Below are 20,224 nucleotides of genomic sequence, written 5' to 3'. Positions count from 1 at the left end.
GCACTGCACCCCCTGGAAGTTGGCACCTAAGGCAACTGCCCTGCTCACGCCCCCCCCCCCCCCGCCCCAGAACAAGCCCTGCTGCTAAGAGTGAGTAGCAGAACTGTGCACAGGAGGGAGATTTCATTTTGCTAAGGATTTGGGGCTTTCTAAATTTGGCTTTGTTCTGCAGCAAAGCAAAAGCAGAAAATTTCAAAATTCTCCATGAAGGAAAATTCTGAAGCATTTTGTTTTTCGTTTTCATGTCAGTTTTGACCCTTTAAATGTTTTGTATGCATCATAATATGTAATATAATCAAATATTAAATGAAAAGTCCTTTTGTAATGAAAAATGTAAATGTTCCATTACGAAAACGTGAAAACAGGTTGTTTCAATGTTGTTGGAACTTTTTTCCAGTTTTCTTCCAAAACAAAATTCTGGTGAAATCAACCTGATTCAGTGAAGCATTTAGATTTCGGTGGAAACACACTCTGTCTCTCTGTGAAGAGATAGTCTATTACTACTCTAAGGAAAAAAGTTAGAAAGTCACCATTCATACAGTCTCCCATTTAGGTTACCTGATTCCCTCTTTGCCTTCCTTTCCTTGAGCGAACACAAACCCACAGCATGCTAGGTGCCTTTCAGACAATGACTTCTGCACATATAGCACCTTTCACTTGAGGATCTCAAATCTCTTTACAAATGTTGATTAAAAAGCCTCCACGATACCCCACGAAGGTATATGAGTGTTATCCTACCTTTTTTAGTAGCTTCATTGGACTTTTCATGAATAGGCCAGGATGGTGACTGACCTTTGCCAATTTTAATAAATTGTCCGTGACAGCCCTTCTAATTTTTTATTTAAACGCACACCAAGAGGAGGTAGGTGCGAACCCTTAACATTTCCGATTAGCATCCTGTGAAACTAAGAGACTTTAAACTGCCCTCACTACCACCAGTCTTGCATTGGAAATTACTTGATGGCTCATTACTAAGACTGTGACTATCTTGTAGGTTAGAAAGTGAAATCAAGGTAATCTCCATTGTCATCTTTGGGAACCCAACAAGAGCTGAGGATGGCCGCCCAGCAAAAGGAAGTGCCAAATGCCATTGGCCTGGAGGAAATAGGCACTGAGAGGCAAGAACCCAAGAAAGGTTGGTTCATATAAGCTGGACTGAGGGTGGTGGTTGTCACATCTCAGTAAGGAGGGGCAGTCTGGCCCTGGGTTGGGGTTGGGTGTGGCTTCCCCACAGAGAGCCCTACCACCTCCATACGGGATGAGCAAGGTTCTGCTGGGATAAATAGCCAGCCCCCTGGATGCTACTCTGTGATAGCAACTCAGCAAGTGAATTTTACCCTAATATAGTTTGAAGGTAGATTTTAGCACTTTCTATTAAGCTTATTTTAAAGCAATTTATGCAAGGAAAGCTAGGGCCCAGTCCTCAGCTGTGTCATGCTCATGCTGAAGATGGAAAAGTAAAGTTGGCACTAAGCTCTTCAGCGGCTGACCTGACCTATAGCACAGGTTAGAGCAGCCAGCTTGTAATTGTCATCTGGAGCCGTTAAAATAACAAGGATTACTGGGCTGCAGTGAGCTCTGGCTTCCTCCCATTCTGAAATGCCTGCTGTGCTGGGGAAAGTAGTATTATCCTGACTAGTACATCTGGGGAACAGAGGCCGCAGAGTAAGAGACTTGCCCAAGGCCATACAGGAAATCTGTGGTAGAGCTGGGAAATGAACCCAGGGCTCCTGCATCCCAGTACAGTTCTCTAACCTGAAACCATTCTTCCTTGGTCTGAGCAATACATACAGTAGCTCAGAATACTATATGAAAAGCACTGGATGATAGACCTCGTCCTTCCTTCCATGTATGTTCTGTATTCTCACTGGCTATCTATCATCTCTTGATTTTATCTTTCTCTCATTTTGTTGAATCTCTAAAGTGCCCAGCAACCCTGACCTCTTGGGGATCTATATAATTCTACAGCTGCTTAGTTGAAAGAAGCTCTCTGGCACTGATGGAGTTTCCAACATCTTTCCTGCCAATAACAAAAAGTGGTTCTGTTTTGCAAGGACATACTTAGGGGTGGTCTCAGTTCTAACACTCTCTTTCTCTTTGATGTTTAGAACAGAAGACATTTACAGTGGAAGAGGCTGTGGAAACCATCGGGTTTGGGCGGTTTCATATAGTGCTTTTCCTGGTCATGGGCAGTACTGGTGTAGGTTTTCATTGTCTACTAACTTGAGCCTAAAAATCCTATTACAGTATCTTTATTAATATGAAACAGAATCCATAGACTCTAGGCTCACTTCTGACCTCACCTATCACTCACCATTGACTTAACTGGGGTTGCATGGGTGTACATGGGTCAGCATTTGTCACTCTTAGTTCCCTTTCCTTTCTTCTTTTTGTAACAAGCCATCCTGAAAAACACAGAAACACCACAGTCGTCAGCTGGGCTCAGACCTGAGAGTGACTGCACCCAAAGTGTTATAATTTCAGCTAAAAGAGGGATCTCATTAGCTATGAGCAAATAGCAGGCTCTTATCTTTGCTGTCACCAGTCACTAGCGGGCAACATGGTCACATGTATTAAATCAACGTAGTACAATTGCACTTCTCAGCCAAGATTTTCAAACTTGGGTGCCTAGAGTTAAAACTCTTAAATTCATAGTTAGACACTGAAAGAAGTAGCTTGATTTTTCAAGAGTCTGAAGGACAGAGCAGTCTCCACTAATACACATGGGCAGAGAGAGAGGACCCTGTCAGTCTCTAGCCCTCCCAAAAATAATTTGAGAAGCTTCCCTCTGAACCCCTCCCCCCATGTTTCCAAGAGTTCACAACTTTCTGGAGAAGACAAAGATTGGGTCCTCCAGTAGGCCTTGTAAATGGTTGTTATTCTCTGAGTCCAGTACCACAGTAACTGTTCTTTGAATGACTGAGAATCCCAGTAATACAACCGATGGGGGTATGCATGCCTTGCAGAGGTACTGGACATACTCCATATCAGGGGCTGAGGGAGATGCCCGTTCCATGATTCCTTCGGCTCTGCCTGCAGAATGCTCCAGGTTGGTTCTGGAAAGTGTATGTGTACTGTTCCAAATGGATGGCCTGACGTTTGGTCACCTGGATTTCAAGCCCTAGCATGACTGCGATCTTTCCCCCCCGGCATGCAAAGGAATTGTTCACTGTGCTGCCACTGGAACTGGTCTTTGCAAATGTCTGTGTTTGTTCTTGAAGGTGGTAGAAGCCATGGAGATCATGCTAATAGCTGTTGTTTCTCCACTTATCCGTTGTGAGTGGCAACTTAACGACTGGCAGGTGGCTTTAGTGACAACGGTATGTGTCATTTATAACCCCTTAAGCTTGTACTCTGCAAACATTGCCAGGGGAAGGAGCTGTTTGGTTTAGTTTAAATGCACATTTAACCAGATCGGAAGATGCTCAATGCTATGGAGAAAAGGGATATATGAGTACTCAGAAAATTGCTACCTAATATATACTAATTTTAGTTATTTATAGACTCTTCCACAGGGCAGTATCTGAACACATCACAGACGTTAATGAATTTAATCTCCCAACAGCCCTTTGAGGGAGAGACATGTTATCATCATTTTACAATTGTGGAAACTGAGGCAAAAAGACTAAATGAATAGCCCAAAGTCACACAACAAGCATGTGGCACCGTCAAGGTTAGAATCCAGATCTTCTGAGTTCAGTGCCTTCATCACAAGACCATCCTCTCCCTCTTAAAGATTTGTCGTAGTTTATCCGAAGTATCAGTCCCAGGATTGAAATAGTAGAGGATGCTACAGGTCTGGATTAAGCCACCTTGGGAAAGCTGTGAATGGTAAACCTGACCATACACATGGCTCAAGTCACAGCTATTAATCCCTCAGTTTCAGGTGTATTAAGTTCAACCACACATTTAAGAGCAGTGCCACATAATAGGTACAAGGTGTGGAAAAACCCCTACTGATTAACCAAGGCAATGTTTTAATCCCTCTTAGGTGGTGTTTTTTGGCTATATGATATTCAGTATACTCTTTGGACTCTTAGCTGACAGATATGGCCGCTGGAAGGTAAGTGAAAGTTCTGGAGCATTCCCTTTTAACAACAGAGCCAGGCCTGATGACAGAACTGTCAAAATAATAAAGTTAGCACTGACCCAGACAGTTACACCTTTAACCACATCACCTAATCAATCTTTGTGAAGGGGCTATTGTTATTCATGTCCCCCTTTACACATACACTTGTCCAGGGCTGCACAGTGAATCAGTGGCAGGGCTGGGATGAGAATTAAGGACATTTTCAAACATGGGTTCCTACAGGTAAGCCTCTGAAACATAATCACAGAATATGGTGGGCACCATTAGATTGCTCGCAAGCTATTTAAAGGGATACCACCCTATTCCTAGGCACTCCACATTCCAGAGTTAGAACTGGTTCAGGAAGCAGAGCCCTTGTGTCTCTCACGATGGGCAGCCAGACTATATGACAATGAGCACTTGTGTCAGAGGGTATCGAATTTGCACAGTGGTTGGTTGTTGGAAGGGTACAGAAGCATTCAAAGGCTTTTATGGATCCTTGGTCCTTTTCACTTCCCCTTGAGCTTGATCTAAAGCCCTTTGAAAGCCTGCTCTTGGATCAGGGTCTTTAAAGAGGTCAATGTGAAAGAATGGGGCCAACTGGAGCTGTAGGTGACGTTAACTAAGGAGGAAGCCTCGCCCAACTCTATTTATTTAAAGAGTCTCTCGGGCTACATCCATGCTACAGCCCTTGCAACTGCACTGGTGATGGTGTTGGTGACTCTGTAAGCCAACAGGCGAGAGCTCTCCTATCAGCTTAATATCTCCTGCCGCTGAAGTAACCTGTAGTGTAGACAAGGTCTCAGAGACCAAGGCTTTGAATTTCCATTTGGGCTCAGCTGATCTGTGCTTTATTTATGCCCCAAGTCAGCAAAACATTCAATCCTATGCTTGAAGTGCTGTCCTGAACAGGGATGTTTTCTAATCTTTCCCTTCCAGATTCTGCTGATCTCTTTCTTATGGGGGGCCTATTTCTCCTTGCTGACATCATTTTCCCCATCGTACATCTGGTTTGTTTTCCTCCGGGCCATGGTGGGATGCGGTGTGTCAGGCCACGCACAAGGGTAACGTTGTACTTTGAGCACTGTAGCCCTGGAAGCAATAGGCAAATAGAAATCAAGGACACCTTTTAAGGGGAGGAGATCAGCTGAATTCTCCCCATGTCTCATGTGACTAAGTACTACTTACTAAATGTGACAGATAGAGCTGGTTGCATGAGGGGTGTGTGTGGAAAAAATAAATTCTCATTTTATGCCAAAGAAAAGGTCATTGAAATTTTCCAACCAGTGTAAGCAAGTGAAAAACTTACTGGCAAGCTGACTAATGTGCCCTTTTTTCAAAGGCAAAGAGGAAAAGACCTATACTACTCGGTTAGCTGTGGTAGCCAGACTAGAATGCACTTTGAACTGATCTAATTTTGTTAGACTCAGTCGGTTAAAAGTGATAACAGAGTTCTATTAAATTGTAGTGCTCTGCAGATTACGAGTTCAATCCACAGCATCCTGGGCCTAGTAGAGGCTGGATGCTTCAGAGAGTTTAAGGCCAGAAGGGACCATTCGATCATCTAGTCTGACCTCCAGTGTATATCAGGACATAGAATTTCCCCCATTTCCCCCTGTATTTAGCCCATGGAGTGATGTGGAGGCAGTTTACTTCACCTCAGGCAGGCAGGGGCAATCATGGGAGTAGACCGTCAACCAGGGACTTCTTAAGAGGGCTGGGAATAAAGGGGAAATGTGGGGAAATTCCCCCATCCACTTTACCAGAATTTCAAGGAACCCTTCTGAACAGAGCTTTAAATTACATTCCCGAAGATCTAAACAATCTAGATTAGACAGGGGCAGCTAGTTTACACTAAATGAATGACAATGGCTTATCAAATGGTGTATACAAGATAATTGTAGCTGTGTCAGTCCCAGGATATTAGAGAGACAAGGTGGGTGAGGTAATAGCTTTTCTTGGACTAACTACTGGTGGTGAGAGAGACAGGTTTTTGAGCTACACAGAGCTCTTCCTCAGGTCTTTGGTTATGGCTACACTACAGTTTAAGTGAGAATAAGCTACCCCCCTGAATGATGTAAATTACTCTGACCTAAGTGCTGGTGTGGACAGCACTACGTGTCAGCATGAGAGCTTCTCTCTCCGACATAGCTAGCACTGCTCCCGGGGGCTGGAGTAATTAAGACAACGGGAGAGCCTTCTCCTGTTGACACAGAGCATCGGCACTCGCAGCAGTGCAGCTGGGCTGCTGTAAGCTCTGTAGTGTAGCCATAGCTTTCCTCAGGTTTACCTCAGGCCCAGACCTGAAGTCTGGTCCAAGAAAAGATATTGTCTCACCCACCTTGTCTCTCTCATGGCTTATCAAACACATTTGATAAGGGACAAATAAACAGGGAATAGATGTGTAAATGTTACTTTACAGTAAACAAAAAAAATGGACACAATTCTGTTTTAATAATGGACTGTTTTATGAGAATAGTACGTTTGTATTGAAATGTAAATGCAGTGCGTACTTGAAAACCGCAGTGTTAAGTGTTACACAGTCAGTGTTATAGCGAACACTTTCAGTACTTCCTTTTCAGAAAAGGAAGCCTTTACGCTGTAACATTGACACTCACAACACTGTCAGCCCTTTTACTCCTGACCTCCCAACCAACCAAGAACAACAAAAGAAGAAAAAGAGGAGAAAATAACTACATCTAAAAAATTAGAACAAAAACTCTACCGCAAGTACAGTTTTTACTTGGAAAAGGGAAAGTACCAGAGATTACATGAAATCCACGGTGGAATTTGCTATTGCTATTCTTTTTTGTGGAAGGTGCTCAGATGTCGTGGAGATGGGAGGCAGTGTAAAACCCCGAGAGAGAGAGATACTTTACATATAGTCTTTCCCCACTAAATGGATATTAGATGCCCCCCCTTCATGAAAATCTCAGCATGGAAAGTGAGATTAAAGGCTCATGAATTCCACTAGGAATAAACACATGGGAGTCCATTCAAATCAAAAAGCTAAAGACGAGAGCTGCCCAGGTGACCTAGTTTGGCGTGTTCCGTTGTTGGAAGCCTGGAGTCACTCCCAATTCCCAGGCAGGGGTTGGAAGTGCAGCGGGTCAATATTTTTCACCCCCACCATTTTCCCGCTAAAAAATGGAGTTTTGTCAAAAATGAAAATTTTCATAGGATACTGTAATTTTTGATTATTTCTTTAATTGTTTTGACAGGAAATTTAGAAATAAAGCAAAACATTTGATTTCAAATTGAAATTTTTATTTGGTTGGGTTTTTCAAAAATTTCGGATTTGGGTTTTGTTTTTTTTCTTCCCCTTTCCCAACCTTTTTGCCACTGACTGTAATAGCTGAATGATGTATGTTGGGTTTTTCCCCCTCACTTTTCCCTGTGTTTGGTTTGGTTTGGATTTGGGGTTTTTTTTCCCTCCATTTTCCCCCACTCTAACTTTTCAAAACATATTCAAATCTGGAAAAGTTATAGCGTGACAAAAGGAAAAATAAAACCCTGTAACTTTTTTGAAGTTGGAGATGTTTCAAAAAGTTATGGTGGGGAGAAAAAAAAGAGAAGAACCCTTTCCCACTCACATATTATTCCTTTTTCTGCACTCAGTGGCAGAAAGGGAGAAAGGGGAGGGAATTTAAATTAAAAATATTGAAAATTAAAATTTTTTTTGAAAAAACAAAATTTCACCAAAGTTTTAGGGAAAAACTGTTTCATTTCAAACCCTGCAACATGGAAACAAATCAGAAAACTCACCATTTTTCATTATTCCCTCCCTCCCTCCCTTTTTCCACTGGCTCTCTCTGGTAGTGCTATGCTGCAGGGCACTTGGACCTTGGGAAAGAAACAGTGCCTTGCAGAGGTTACTATTCTCAACCAGGGACTCTGCTAGCCGAGTAGTGAACAGACTGATGAATTGCAAAGTGCTTCAATCCAATGTGAAAGGTTATGACCCACCTCCAGGCTCTGGGGATAGGCAGGTGAAGAGAGAAGCCCCTCAGGATACCTAACCAAAACCAGCCTTTCTTTAACTTCACATCACACAGAATGCATAGCATTTAAACATGGAGTCCAAACAGCTCCACGGATCCTTCCCTTAGAGGTGTGCATGATGCAAAGTGCCAGCACTCAGATACTTGTATTCTGAGATTATGTCCTCAAGTGTACTATTGGATTGACATTACATAGCCTCCTTGTCCCTGTGGGCAGATATTTGTGCAGCATGTTGTGTTAAACTAGGTCGATATTTGGCAGCAATCTTTGCTGCAGGAGCAGTAACGTTAAAGGATCTCTGACATGGAGGAGGGGACACTCTCTGTCAAAGGACCAGAGACTCTTCACTGAATTACAAGTTTAAGGTCAAACCCCCATCTGCTGTAAATGGACACAGTTCCAGTGAAGTCAGTTGAGTTACACCTATTTACTTCAGCTGAGGATCTGGCTCTATGGTACGCAATGAGACATGCTCACAAACGCTATGCACATTTATTTGTTCCGTGCCCAATTTTCAGTTGCTAGCAGTGAAAGAGCAATTGACTGACAGTGGAGTCTCAATTCTACTAACTGACAGTGGAGTCTAAAACTGACTGAGCTGGCATTTCAGCTGCATGCAGATTCTCACTCTCTCTGCATTTTTTTCAGACTTATCATAAAAACCGAATTCTTGCCTACAAAATACCGAGGGTATATGTTGCCTTTATCTCAGGTAAGATTAAATGCATTGCAGCCCAGAGTCCCAGATTTCCTGTGTCTGGCTCAGAAAGCAGAATTCTAGCCAGTTTTAATGTGTTCCACAATATCTGAATATGTATTACATGCAGTGAGGGTCTCTCATTCTCAGCGTGTGTCACAGGCAACACTGCATTATTAAACATGTGCACGAGTGTGCAGAAGAAAAGCAATTTCTTTTCTGATAATTGGCTGCTCTGTACATGGCACTGAGACACTGATTGACAGCTGACGTCCAGCCTTTTGGTTGCCAGGTTGATAAATGCGTCCGTTGCCTGTTCTAACAGTATCGCCCCTGACAGGCTGTCAGTCAGAAGCTGGGTCAGCTGCTCAATCTCGTTTCAAGATAATAGCATATAGGCAGCTAAAAATTGAAACAGAAATGTGCTCCACGCCGGTAGACTGGACTCTGTCTATCTGGAAGCAATTTTCAGTACTCAAACTGGGGCTGGCCCAGGACAAATGAATCAGCACATGTGCTGTGTACCTTTGGAGATGAGTTCAAAATCTGATTTGGGTCATAATAAGAGATTCATTAGGTGGTCCCATGCGAGTCCCCAATTTATGCACATCAAAAACTTATCATATTGTGTGGCATAATGGGCAGTTTCTGTTCAGGAGAGGCTCAGAGCTGGAAAAGCTAAAGGTGCCCTGGGTGGCCAGGAATGGAGCAGCATTGATGGTTGCGAGTTAGGACTGAGGTGCTCTGGGACAGGTTGTACTGCCTAGCAAGGGCTGGTTAAATCTGGAGCTGCTTGAATTTTTTCTTGTGAATGATTTGTCCAATGAATTTAGCACTTTTTCCATGGGTTTCTGGAATTATCTGTAAAGAGCTCCTGATACACAGGAATTTGTCCAATTGTTCAACCAGCAGGGGCACTGGAGCCTTCCCAAAAGTGAGGGGCCCGAGGCCCAGCCACTTCCCCTCCTCTCCCCCTGGAGGCCCCATCCCCTACCCAGCCGGAAGCTGGAGCAGGGCCGGGGAACCCGCGCGCCCCTCCCGCCCCGCCCGGGGTGGGGGTAGGGTTGAAAGCAGTCCCCTGCCCATGTTCCCGTCCCCCAGACCTCCCGCACAGGGCAGCTGGAGGGACCCAGGCTCCCCACAACTGCCTGTGTGGGCTCTTCCCGACCCTCAGAGCTGGAGCCCAGCCTGTGTGGGCAGAACAGTGTGGGCAGCTGAGGAGAGCCTGGGTCTCTCCACCTGCCCGGTGGGGTGGGGGAGCACTGAGAGCAGCCCCTGGCTGTGTCCCTACCCCTCAGGCCCTCCTCCCAGGGCAGGTAGAGGGGCTGCAGCTCCCTGCCCACGCCAGGATGTGACTCTGAGCCCCCCCAGCTGGAGCTGGGTCAGGGAGAGCCATGTGAGGCGCTGGCATGGAGTCACAGACCCTCCACTTCCACCTGTCCTGGGCCGGGGCGAGGACATGGGCCGGGGGCTGCTCGCAGCCTCCCCCGCCACACCATGGGCAGGTGGAGGAGCCACATGCGTGGCTCCCACAACTGCCCAGGTTCCCCTCCCTGGCTGGGCTCCATGCTGGCCTGGACAGGAGATGGGGCCTTGGGGAAAGAGGAGGGGATGGGGGTGGGGTCCACTAGGGGTGGGGGTCAAAAAGCGAAAGGGCCCTGGCCCCCTAAACCCCCGCTCCCCTTGGTTCCGACACCCCTGTCAACCAATAGTTGTGCAAACATATATTGGCCTCTGGCTTATTCATGGTCTTGTAGCAATGAGTATTTGCTTTTCATTATTCTCTGTTTGAGCCTTTGGATTGATCACTTAAGTCATTGTTTCTGTTCTCGCCTAAGATTTATAAACAGGCGAAATCCTTTGATTATTATTTATTATTTATTTTCCCTTGCCCCCAGATTACTCAGTGGACAGGTTGTGGCTTTTATGAATTTGTTTGTTGTTGCTTACCTTATTTGTGTAAATAAAAAAAAGCATTTTTTCTAACGGCTACATGAGAACTTCAAGGACACACATGCTTGCAAGTATTGGGCCAGATTCTCCTGTGGTGTAAAATCAGTGGAAAGTATTGCTCACTATTTGCACTAGTGTTCATAGCACTATTGCCTTCTACAAGCATTCTTATAAGAAAAAAAATCTCATTCATTTGACTAATGAAGCAAATAAAAAGGCTCATGAATACCAGGGAAGCAGATTAAAGGGTTTCATTTGGAATGATAACCACACATGGCTTTCTGTGTTCAACCACAGCTACCTGAAACCATCCTGGGCCCAGTCGCACCAAAACTTTGGCCCAGCTCTCTCCAAAAATTCAACTTCCCTGACTGTGTCTGGGTCAAATCTCTACCATATTCTAATGGTGTGTTTGGGGAAGGTTGCTCAGAAAAGAACGAGAACACTAGTGGTTAAAATATACAAACCATAACCATTGGCTCCTTTATTGTAACCTCTCACTTTCCATTTGAAAGGTCTTTTGGTTGGCAGGCTCCTTATTAATTATTGGATTGGCATCAGTGGTTAACCCGACCATAGGCTGGCGCTGGCTGATCAGAATCTCCTCTGTTCCAGGCATCATTCTCATCCTGGCATTTAAGGTGAGAAGAACACTCCCTCCCACCCAAAAGAACACACTAGGTCTGGAATCTCTAGGTATATTTTGCCATCGGCTGATAGAGACAGCAGGACCTGATAGCCTGCCTCTGTGGTCCTGCTTTCACCATAACCCACAGCAGCCCTCTCATGGAGACAAACTTTGAAGAGCCCGACACCAGCCACCAGCACGCAGGGACCTGCAGGAGACAGCCTCTTTCTACAGATTTGCTGTTCCTTCATAGCAGCATCCCAAAACAAGGGCATCGGTGTTCTGGATCCATACCCTGTGTTCTGATATTGTGGTGGTGGGGGAGGGAAGGGCATGCAAACATAGATGAGATGAGATGAGATTGGATTAGATTACGTAGAAGCTTGCAATTCATATGCTGGCAAATTTAGGAATTTGTTGCTGTCCTCCCTGTATATACCCCATCCTCGTAACTCTTTACATTTTGTAGAACTAAGTGAATAATTCACAACAAACAATGTACCCAACAAAGTTAGCCTTTTAACAGGTTGCAATGTCGTCTTATTTATTCAGGGGAGAGCATATTTTCTCTCTCTGGACGGGATGTAAACAAGTCTCTGTGAATATCGCAATTTGAGCTATGTTGATTAGCTGTGATTGGTCAGATAAATCACATAGATGATAAAATCCATTCCCTGATTGGATGAGTGCCCAAGCATGTCTGAGAGTATGTCTACACCGCAGGCAAAAATGTGATTTGCAGCTTGGGGAGACATCATTGCTCTAGTTTTAATGTATTTAGTACAGCTAAAAATAGCAGTGAAGTACAAAACTGCCTGGTCCCCTAGAATATGGATTCACTTTCCAAACCCATGTTGAAGCCTGTGCTCCTATATCTTCACTGCTATATTTAGGCCTATATTATGCCTGTCCAAGCTGCAATCACACCTTCGATTGCAGTCCAAACTGCAATCACACCAGTCCAGTGCAGACATGGACTGAGATAAATACGTATGCTTGCAAATATAAACTAGGATCTCTGTAAATACCCATGTCTTGAAATTTGACTTCTCTGAACATCTCTTCTAGTAAAACTATGCTGCATGATTTGTTCATGGAAATAACAAAACGAGAGGCACAAGCATGGCCAAGCAAATGCCTTTAAAAATTCAAGCACCGCTTTCTGTAATATTCATTCAGTTCTACTTATTTTGTGATCAATACGAGGGATGAGTGAAACACTCCAGCTAAACTAATGTCCCCCAATTTTGTGCATCCCTTGAAATGAACCCAAAATCTCTTTTAAGTCTGGGACGCTTTTATTAAGAAGGAGAGGTATGTTGTTAGTCTCAGCTTACAATGTCAGATTCAAGTTAGGTTTTGTTTAATTATTATTTCTGTTTCACTGTTTTGGTTTGGTTTCCCCACAGTTTTAAAAAAGCCATTTTCTTTTTATTGGTTGGCTGTCCCAGAATGGCTGTAGAACGGAGATCAGTAGTTCTGTTAGTTCTCTGAGAACTCCCTGAATATGTGCAAGGAATTGCTGTTGTTCAGAACACTTATCTAGCACTGTTTATAGACTGGACCAGAGCCTCAGGTTGGGTCACTCAACATAGCTCCACTGCAGTCGATGGAGTGACACCAATTTACGCCAGCTGAGGGTCTGGCTTAATATTTACGAATGTGCATTCTCAGTGGATTGGAAAACTGAACCATGCAGATGGGAAACAGCAAAAAGAAGGGGAAATCCAATAACTGTTGGGTCTGTGCACTGTCTCCTGGCACTTAACCAAAGCTCTGTCTTGCTGCCCTAAGCGGTTAAAGCTCTTCCTAACCAACCTGTATTTGCAGTTCATTCCAGAGTCTGCTCGGTACAATGTATCTACTGGAAATAACAAAGCCGCTGTTGAAACACTGGAGAAGATAGCCAAGATGAACCGCTCAGTAATGCCAGAAGGGATCTTGGTGGAGTCTGTTAATGTGAGAGTTAAAATATCTTCTCTCATCACGCTGATGGTTGATTGGATATTTCCTGGGGCACAGGATTACTGGGATTCTAGGGGACAGGGCTATCTTGCTTAAGCTTTTCATGTTCTATGCGTTTCTACTATATCAGGCATCATTCCAAAGGAATATTGAATGCCATGATAGAAGCTGTCATTTGTCTATTTAAAAGAGAGAAATCTTAGCCCTTTCATTTTAATGGGCTTGTTTATTATATTCTTCTTCTCATTCAAATGAACATAATGCTGGGGAAATGTTTGCTTTCGCTACCATAAAAAAGGCTTCCAGTAGAGAGCACCCCCTTTGACCTGGTGAGATCCCTAAGCAGTCTTTTCTGAGTTGCTGAGAGATCTGGCAGCAGCTCTCCGGGTGCAGGAAATTCATGTCTTTCCCTTCCTGGAAGATCTGTTCATCCAAGCTCCTTTTTGAGGGAAATGGCCCTTCAGGACACAGAAACCACCATCACCTGCCTGCAAGAGCATAGCTTGTAGGTGAACATGAAGAAGAACCATCTGGTTCTGAGTCAGAGATCAAAGCACCTCGGAGTAATGCTAGCCCAGCCAAAGACAAGGCCTTCATCTCTGACATGAGACAATTGCCCCTTGTTGGCCTGACTCAATGATTGACAACTGCACCCTGGTATCGGTAAGATTCCTCATGCAGCTCCAGGGCATGCTAGTATCAAGTGTGGAAATTCTCCAGGTGGCACATTTCCAGATAAAGAGCTACAAAGATTCCTCCCCCCCTCCCTGTGCCATGGCTGGACAGAGTTAAGCATGGCTTGCTGCCTCAGGTATGCAGTCCAACTCCTCAGATGGGGGCCCATAGAAACATACAAGTGACTCAGGGAGAACAGACAGACCAAGAGTGAAAAAGAATCATGAACTGTGGGAAACTGGGCTTATGCTCCTTCCTTTCCAGATAGAACTACAAGACAAGCATGTACTAGTCATGACCGGCAACACCCGGGCAGTGGCAGATGTGGGGGAATGGAGCTGGAGCACTTGACGGTGCGGGAGCACTGGAGCAGTCATTATTGGTTACAATATGGCTCAGGCCCTGCATATCAGTATTAAAGGGAACATCACGGTGTGAGTGGCTCAAGAGCCCACAGTTAGATTGAAGGAACTTAGACCTGAACCATGGGAATCTTCAACACCATCACCCAGCTCGGAGGGGTCCCTCTTCTAGACCTGTTTGCTGCTTATCTAATCCCACAGGCACTTAGCATTGGCCTTGGCAACTCATGCAATGTGGTACTATTGAATTGGCATTAGGATTAAACAAGAAAGGCCTTCCCTATACGCTCTGTAGAATTTCTGTAAAGAGATTTCACTGGCTCTGTGCTGTTTCTATTAAAATTTAAAGTTATGCACACAGCCATGTTAAACAAAGAGGAAAAAATCAATTCGAAACATTCATGTGAACTCTTTCCCCCTCCCCTGGGACAAGTGATGATTAATTGACTCTCTTCACATTCACGGCAGCAAGAATCTTGCCTTAGATGTACCAATCCTCTAGCTGTTACTACATGTCTTCACTTTCATATCTGCTAGCCCAATGTCTGACAGCTGGTTAGATGCAGAATACAAAAGCAAGCGTACAGCCTCTAATTTCTGACTCTGTTTCTCATTACGGCATTTATGTCTTGTAACATAAAATGTTACATACAAGTGGTAACTGCGGTCAGTTCAGACCGCAGTAGTCAAACCAGAAACAAGTAAGTAACCAACACCTTTCCCAGCTTAGGCCATAATACAGCAAATTTTTCCATGCAAGTGGAGCCTGGGAACATTCAGAGCCCTGTGGAAGTCAGTGGGGCTGCACTTGGACTTACAGGATCACGGCCACATCCCCACACATTCTCTCTACAACCTTTTCCCTTTTGGTGCTCTTTAATCTCCAGATTCATCTGTGTGCTGCTGCAGTGTGTTACATGTCTGCCTTTCAGCTCAGCAAACATATTAGTGTGTAGAAATACATGGTAGCACCAGAAAATTAGTCCAGAGAGCCAAGATACTTCTCCAAACTTGTGTTTTCTATTAAATAATTTGCAGGAAAGAAGAGGTAGATTCTGTGACCTATTGGACTCCAAATACTTACGAACCACTTTGCAAATATGGATCATATGGTAAATATGTTATTTGGTTTTGGTTATTGTTTTTAACGTAATTCTTTCATATGAGGTGGGGTAGGACCCTGATTAAAAGTCTCCCATTGACTCTAAAGCAAGTTGGATCAGACTCTGAGTGACCTACAGAGACATCCGGTGTAGCTGGAATAGGGGGGAACATCTGGATTGGTTTTAAGATTGCTCTCTCACCCCTGGCTTTCCCAAAACGAGAACCGGTGCTCCACCACCTGCTTTGGTAGCACAGCCAGAGTACCAGTGAAATAGGTTCCAGACAGAATGTTGTTAGTTCTTACTGATTCCACTGGCTTTGGAAAATTCAAAGTGAACAAAAGATGACTCTCATCTGAAGTCTCATAAGTAGGCCTGAAGTAGATCAATCTATATTTTAATGGCACCATTGTCTAGAATTATAATAAGATAAGGTGGGTGAGGTCATATCTTTTATTGGACCAACTTCTGTGTAGTTCAAATCAACAGGAGTTAGTCCAATAAAAGATAATACCTCATCCACCTTCTCTCTCTCAGCTTCTGGGACCAATGCAGCTATGACACCACTGCAGACTAGAATTGTAATGTGCTGATAATGGGTGTGTGGAAGCTCAGTGACCCAGAATCTTTGCATATAGGTCCCTGCATCTTTTATGATTTTTCTATTTTTGTAAAATACAGTTTTTCTACAGTTATAAATCAGCTTATAGGCTCCATAGGTTTACTTTCCCATCCTCTATGTACTTAGCATTCTCCTTGCATTTGGTATGCAGGTCTTTTGATAGCTTGTAATTCTGAGGCTCGCTTCTTCAATTGCCGGGGGGGGGGGGGGAGTGAAAATCCATTTCTTAGCCTGTTTATGATGAGGGACATGCCGAATTAGTTGATGATGTTGCAACAAGGCTGCCGTCATTAATACTCTGCTCTTGACAGAGAGCCATGACAATATATGAGCTTCCCCCATCAGACGGTGCGTAAAATTGATTTTAAAAGTCACTGCACAGAATGGAGAATGAAGCTCTGATGGTCCTAGGATTTGGTAAAAGAAGCATCAGGGATTTGTTTTAAATATTCAATGGGCAGGTTCCACCAGGAATGAATGTTTGAAAAATTTCCCGGCACAAACATGCATTGCTACACATTTTTAGGGTCCACTGCCCCAGCCTGTAAATAATACCATTGCTCCTTTCATCAATGGGTCTCAAACATTTGGAAAATAGTATAAGGTAGGTAAGAAACATACAGTGATAATTTCCACCCACCATGCACCCACCTCTGGTATAGAACATCGCAGCTGTTTAGCAATACTTCACAATACATGTGGGGAAAAATTGTCTTTAACTGAAATGGCAGAATGTAATTATACAGACTGGCATTTGGCCAGAGCTTCAGGGCTAACCTTCCTGTTCATATGAAAAGTATAATGGGAATTTTAATGGTCACAAGGGATCAGGATCTTGGCTTTACATTTTAAATGAAAGCTTGTAAACTACAGTATATAGAGCCCTGCATCAAAGAATTTTAAGAACACCGTGGGCCCAATGCTGCCACACTTCCTCAAGCTGAGTAGTATTTTATTCTGCAGCCTTAACATGGAATAAGCTCATATTCCGTGGTGGTAATTTCACCCCTATGCAGAAAGTCTGAACAAAAGCCTATGTATTTCTTAAATTCTACTTCTTAAGTCCTCAAAACAGGGTGTAAGTGAAACATTGACCTTATGCTGGTTTTCTGTACCAAGGTGAATTTCACCCTCTGTGAGATAGATTTATACCCATTTTATGGATGGGAAAACTGACACACACAGAGATCAGCGTTATTTGGACTGCAAGCTCCTTTGGACAGGGACTGTCTTTTCATCCCTGTTTGTACAGCACAGTGGGGTCCTGGTCCATGACAGGGACTTCTAGGTGCTACCATACTACAAATTAATAATAACAGTCCCGTTAAGAACTGGGCTTTTTCTTTTAATAAAGAGGTGTACTTATATGGTAGCTGCCATTGTGTAACACGTTCGTGACAACCAGTTTGCTGCTGGTTGCACAAATAAATACTGGGGTTTCTCTGGACTTAAGATTTCCAAAAGTTAAGTGTTGTTTACCTGTTTTGCTTTGTAATTGTACTTGGGCATTTAATATCTGCTGAGTTTTACTCCTCTATGGTTCCATGAATCTGATTATTTTCTCCTTGTCAACATTGGTTTTCTTTCCCCCAGGCTTGGAATATCTTTTGCGTATTATGGCGTCATCCTGGCCAGTGCTGAGTTACTGGAGCGGGACATGGTCTGTAGTTTGCAGACAGCAGCAGCGAAGGAATTGGGGAATGATTCAGAGGAAAGCCACAGCCCATGTCACTGTCGCTTATTTGCCCCTTCGGATTACCGGATCATGATCATCAGCACAATTGGAGAGATTGCATGTAACAGAAACATCTCCAAGTTGTCTTTCTGTGGCTATTTAATGTGTTATGCAAAGTGTTTAACTCGGCAGTTTTACATGCCCGTGCACAAAACAATATATAGGCTATAGGTGAAATTCACCCTGTGCACAGAGCCAGCCAAGGGCAATGCACTACTTCAGTGGGATTTACAGTAGAACCTCAGAGTTACAAACACCCTGGGAATGGAGGATGTTTGTAACCCTGAACAGAACGTTATGGCTGTTCTTTCAAAAGTTGACAACTGACCATTGACTTAATACAGCTTTGAAACTTTACTGTGCAGAAGAAAAATGCTGCTTTTAACCATCTTAATTTAAATTAAACAAACCCAGAAACAGTTTCCTTACCTAGTCAGGTCATTTTTTTAAACTTTCCCTTTATTTTTTTCGTAGTTTACATTTATTACAGTACTATACTGTATTTGCTTTTTTTGGGGGGGAGGGAGGGTCTCTGCTGCCTGCTTGCATACTTCCGGTTCCAAATGAGGTGTGTGGTTGACCGGTCGGTTTGTAACTCTGGTGCTCATAACTCTGAGGTTCTGCTGTAGGTGCATATGCTTTGTGCTGGTGTCACAGGGAGGAATTTCATCCTACATGACTAATTTATCTTTAAGGACAGTTGTGAAAATTTAACTGGCAAAGCCGAATAGCCCCTATGCAGGGGATACATAATGACTTTCTTTTTTAAAATGACCATAGGAAACTACCTGAACAGTAAAGTCCAGATCCTCAAAGATACTTAGGTGCCTATCTTGCACTGAAATCAGTGGAGGCTAAGCACCTAAACACTTCTGAAGTTCAGTTTCTAAGTTACCAGAGAGCCAGGATTGGCTTGAAGGCAAACTTTCAGACAACTAGAACAGTGACTTTTGGAAATGCTAGCAAGAATTGCAACCAGTCACTGATATGTAGGCAACAGAATGCAGCAAAGGTGTGCTTTAGCTTAGAAAGGGTATTATTTCAGTGCCATCATCCTGTACTGTGCAGCAGAGACCTGCTCAGAGTAGGTTAGAATGGAATACAGCAGAAAGTACACAATGCATCCAGAGCAACACAAATCACCATGTTTCTTGGTATATCTCCTCTACTTCAGTATTAGGTGGTAAAAGTGTCATGTGATAACATGTTTCCATAGCACCTTCCATCTAAGGCGCTCAAAGTACGTGGTAAAACATTACTGGATTTAGCTTCATGGCTCCCCTGTGAGGTAAGCTTTATCCCCATTTACATCTAGGGCAATGAGATAAAAGGAGATTAAAAGTTTGATCCTGTAAGGTGCCAAACTCTCTGACCTCAGTCCAACAAAGGGCATAAACACATACTTAAGCTAGAAGTTAACCATGTGCTTCAGTGTTTTGCTGGGCTGGAGCCACATTGCTTAGCATCCTGGAGCCCTGGGTGACTTGCCCAACTCGTACGGGAAGTCTTTGGGAGAGTTGGGGATAGAACCCAGCTGTCTAGAGTTCAAGTGCTGTGCTTAACCACATGACCCCGCCCTTCCTCCCAGCATCTTGCTGTTACTAAGAAGTGATCAAGGCTATAATGCTAGTGAGACATTACTGTAGTCGTGACACAGTAGTAGTGTGTCTAAAGTGTCTCAAGTGAGGCCGGTTCAGAAACTCCAGACATTAAAAAAAAAAAAAAGAAAAAGGAAAAATAAGTAAGAGGAAGATCATAGTGTTTGGGTAATGGAGGGTGAAATCTTTTCTACTGGGAATGGTGGGATGGAATTCCTGGTTTGTAGTGTCAGGAAATGACCGCTAAATAGGGGCTGAGACATAATTAGATCATCTAACTCTGAAGTTTGACATTTATGTTTTGTTCTGTTTTCCAGTAAATCCCTTAAACATTCTAGGCATCAATTTCCTAGGAAGACGGCTGAGCCTGTCTATAACAATGGGATGCACTGCACTATTTTTCCTCTTCCTTAATATCTGCACTACAAGGTAGCGTATTAGATTAGTATGCTAGTACTGTCGTGGTGGTTTGTAATACCACAGGCAGAGGGCAGGACCTCTTAAATTCTCAGTTTGCTAATCAGCAGTCCTGATAATTCTCTCTCTCTCAAAAAAAATCTCCTGCAGTTTCCTGTCACTTCCCAGCAAAAAAATGTAATAGCAGAAGCTGTAGTGAGGTCTTGTATTGCTGAGACTACGGGGATTTCACAAACTATACGACAGGACGTGTCCTAGCGTGCTATGAAGTGCAATAAATAATTATAGCTAAACCACACATCAAGATAAGGAAACAAAGTACATTGTGTGGTACAGTGCCCATAATTTTTTGCATTGTTTGTTTGCTCATTTACCAAGTTAGGGTAGTCTCTACGGAG

The 20,224-nt window shown here is 43.6% G+C and overlaps 1 protein-coding gene across 3 annotated transcripts in view; it reads left to right on the top strand.

Moving 5' to 3' along the window:
* Nucleotides 1-20,224, top strand: part of SVOPL (SVOP like) — a 46,481-nt gene that overhangs the window by 3,955 nt on the left and 22,302 nt on the right. Inside the window, exons 2-12 of one of the 3 annotated variants that reach the window (XM_027834481.3) lie at nucleotides 995-1,135; nucleotides 2,109-2,200; nucleotides 3,222-3,320; nucleotides 3,992-4,063; nucleotides 5,009-5,133; nucleotides 8,720-8,783; nucleotides 11,237-11,362; nucleotides 13,180-13,308; nucleotides 15,390-15,463; nucleotides 17,670-17,872; nucleotides 19,727-19,838. In XM_027834481.3, coding sequence (XP_027690282.3) covers nucleotides 1,057-1,135; nucleotides 2,109-2,200; nucleotides 3,222-3,320; nucleotides 3,992-4,063; nucleotides 5,009-5,133; nucleotides 8,720-8,783; nucleotides 11,237-11,362; nucleotides 13,180-13,308; nucleotides 15,390-15,463; nucleotides 17,670-17,872; nucleotides 19,727-19,838 — 1,175 coding nt within the window. In that variant the 5' untranslated portion in view covers nucleotides 995-1,056. Of the gene's footprint in view, nucleotides 1-994; nucleotides 1,136-2,108; nucleotides 2,201-3,221; nucleotides 3,321-3,991; nucleotides 4,064-5,008; nucleotides 5,134-8,719; nucleotides 8,784-11,236; nucleotides 11,363-13,179; nucleotides 13,309-15,389; nucleotides 15,464-17,669; nucleotides 17,873-19,726; nucleotides 19,839-20,224 lie in introns of those variants that run through there. The other 2 variants (XM_043541532.1, XM_043541540.1) reach the window with 2 other exon arrangements.

The sequence above is a fragment of the Chelonia mydas genome, chromosome 1, assembly GCF_015237465.2.
Source record: "Chelonia mydas isolate rCheMyd1 chromosome 1, rCheMyd1.pri.v2, whole genome shotgun sequence".
NCBI lineage: Eukaryota > Metazoa > Chordata > Testudines > Cheloniidae > Chelonia > Chelonia mydas.
The sequence above is the reverse complement of the archived record's forward strand: the minus strand, read 5'-3'. Positions and strand labels throughout refer to the sequence as shown.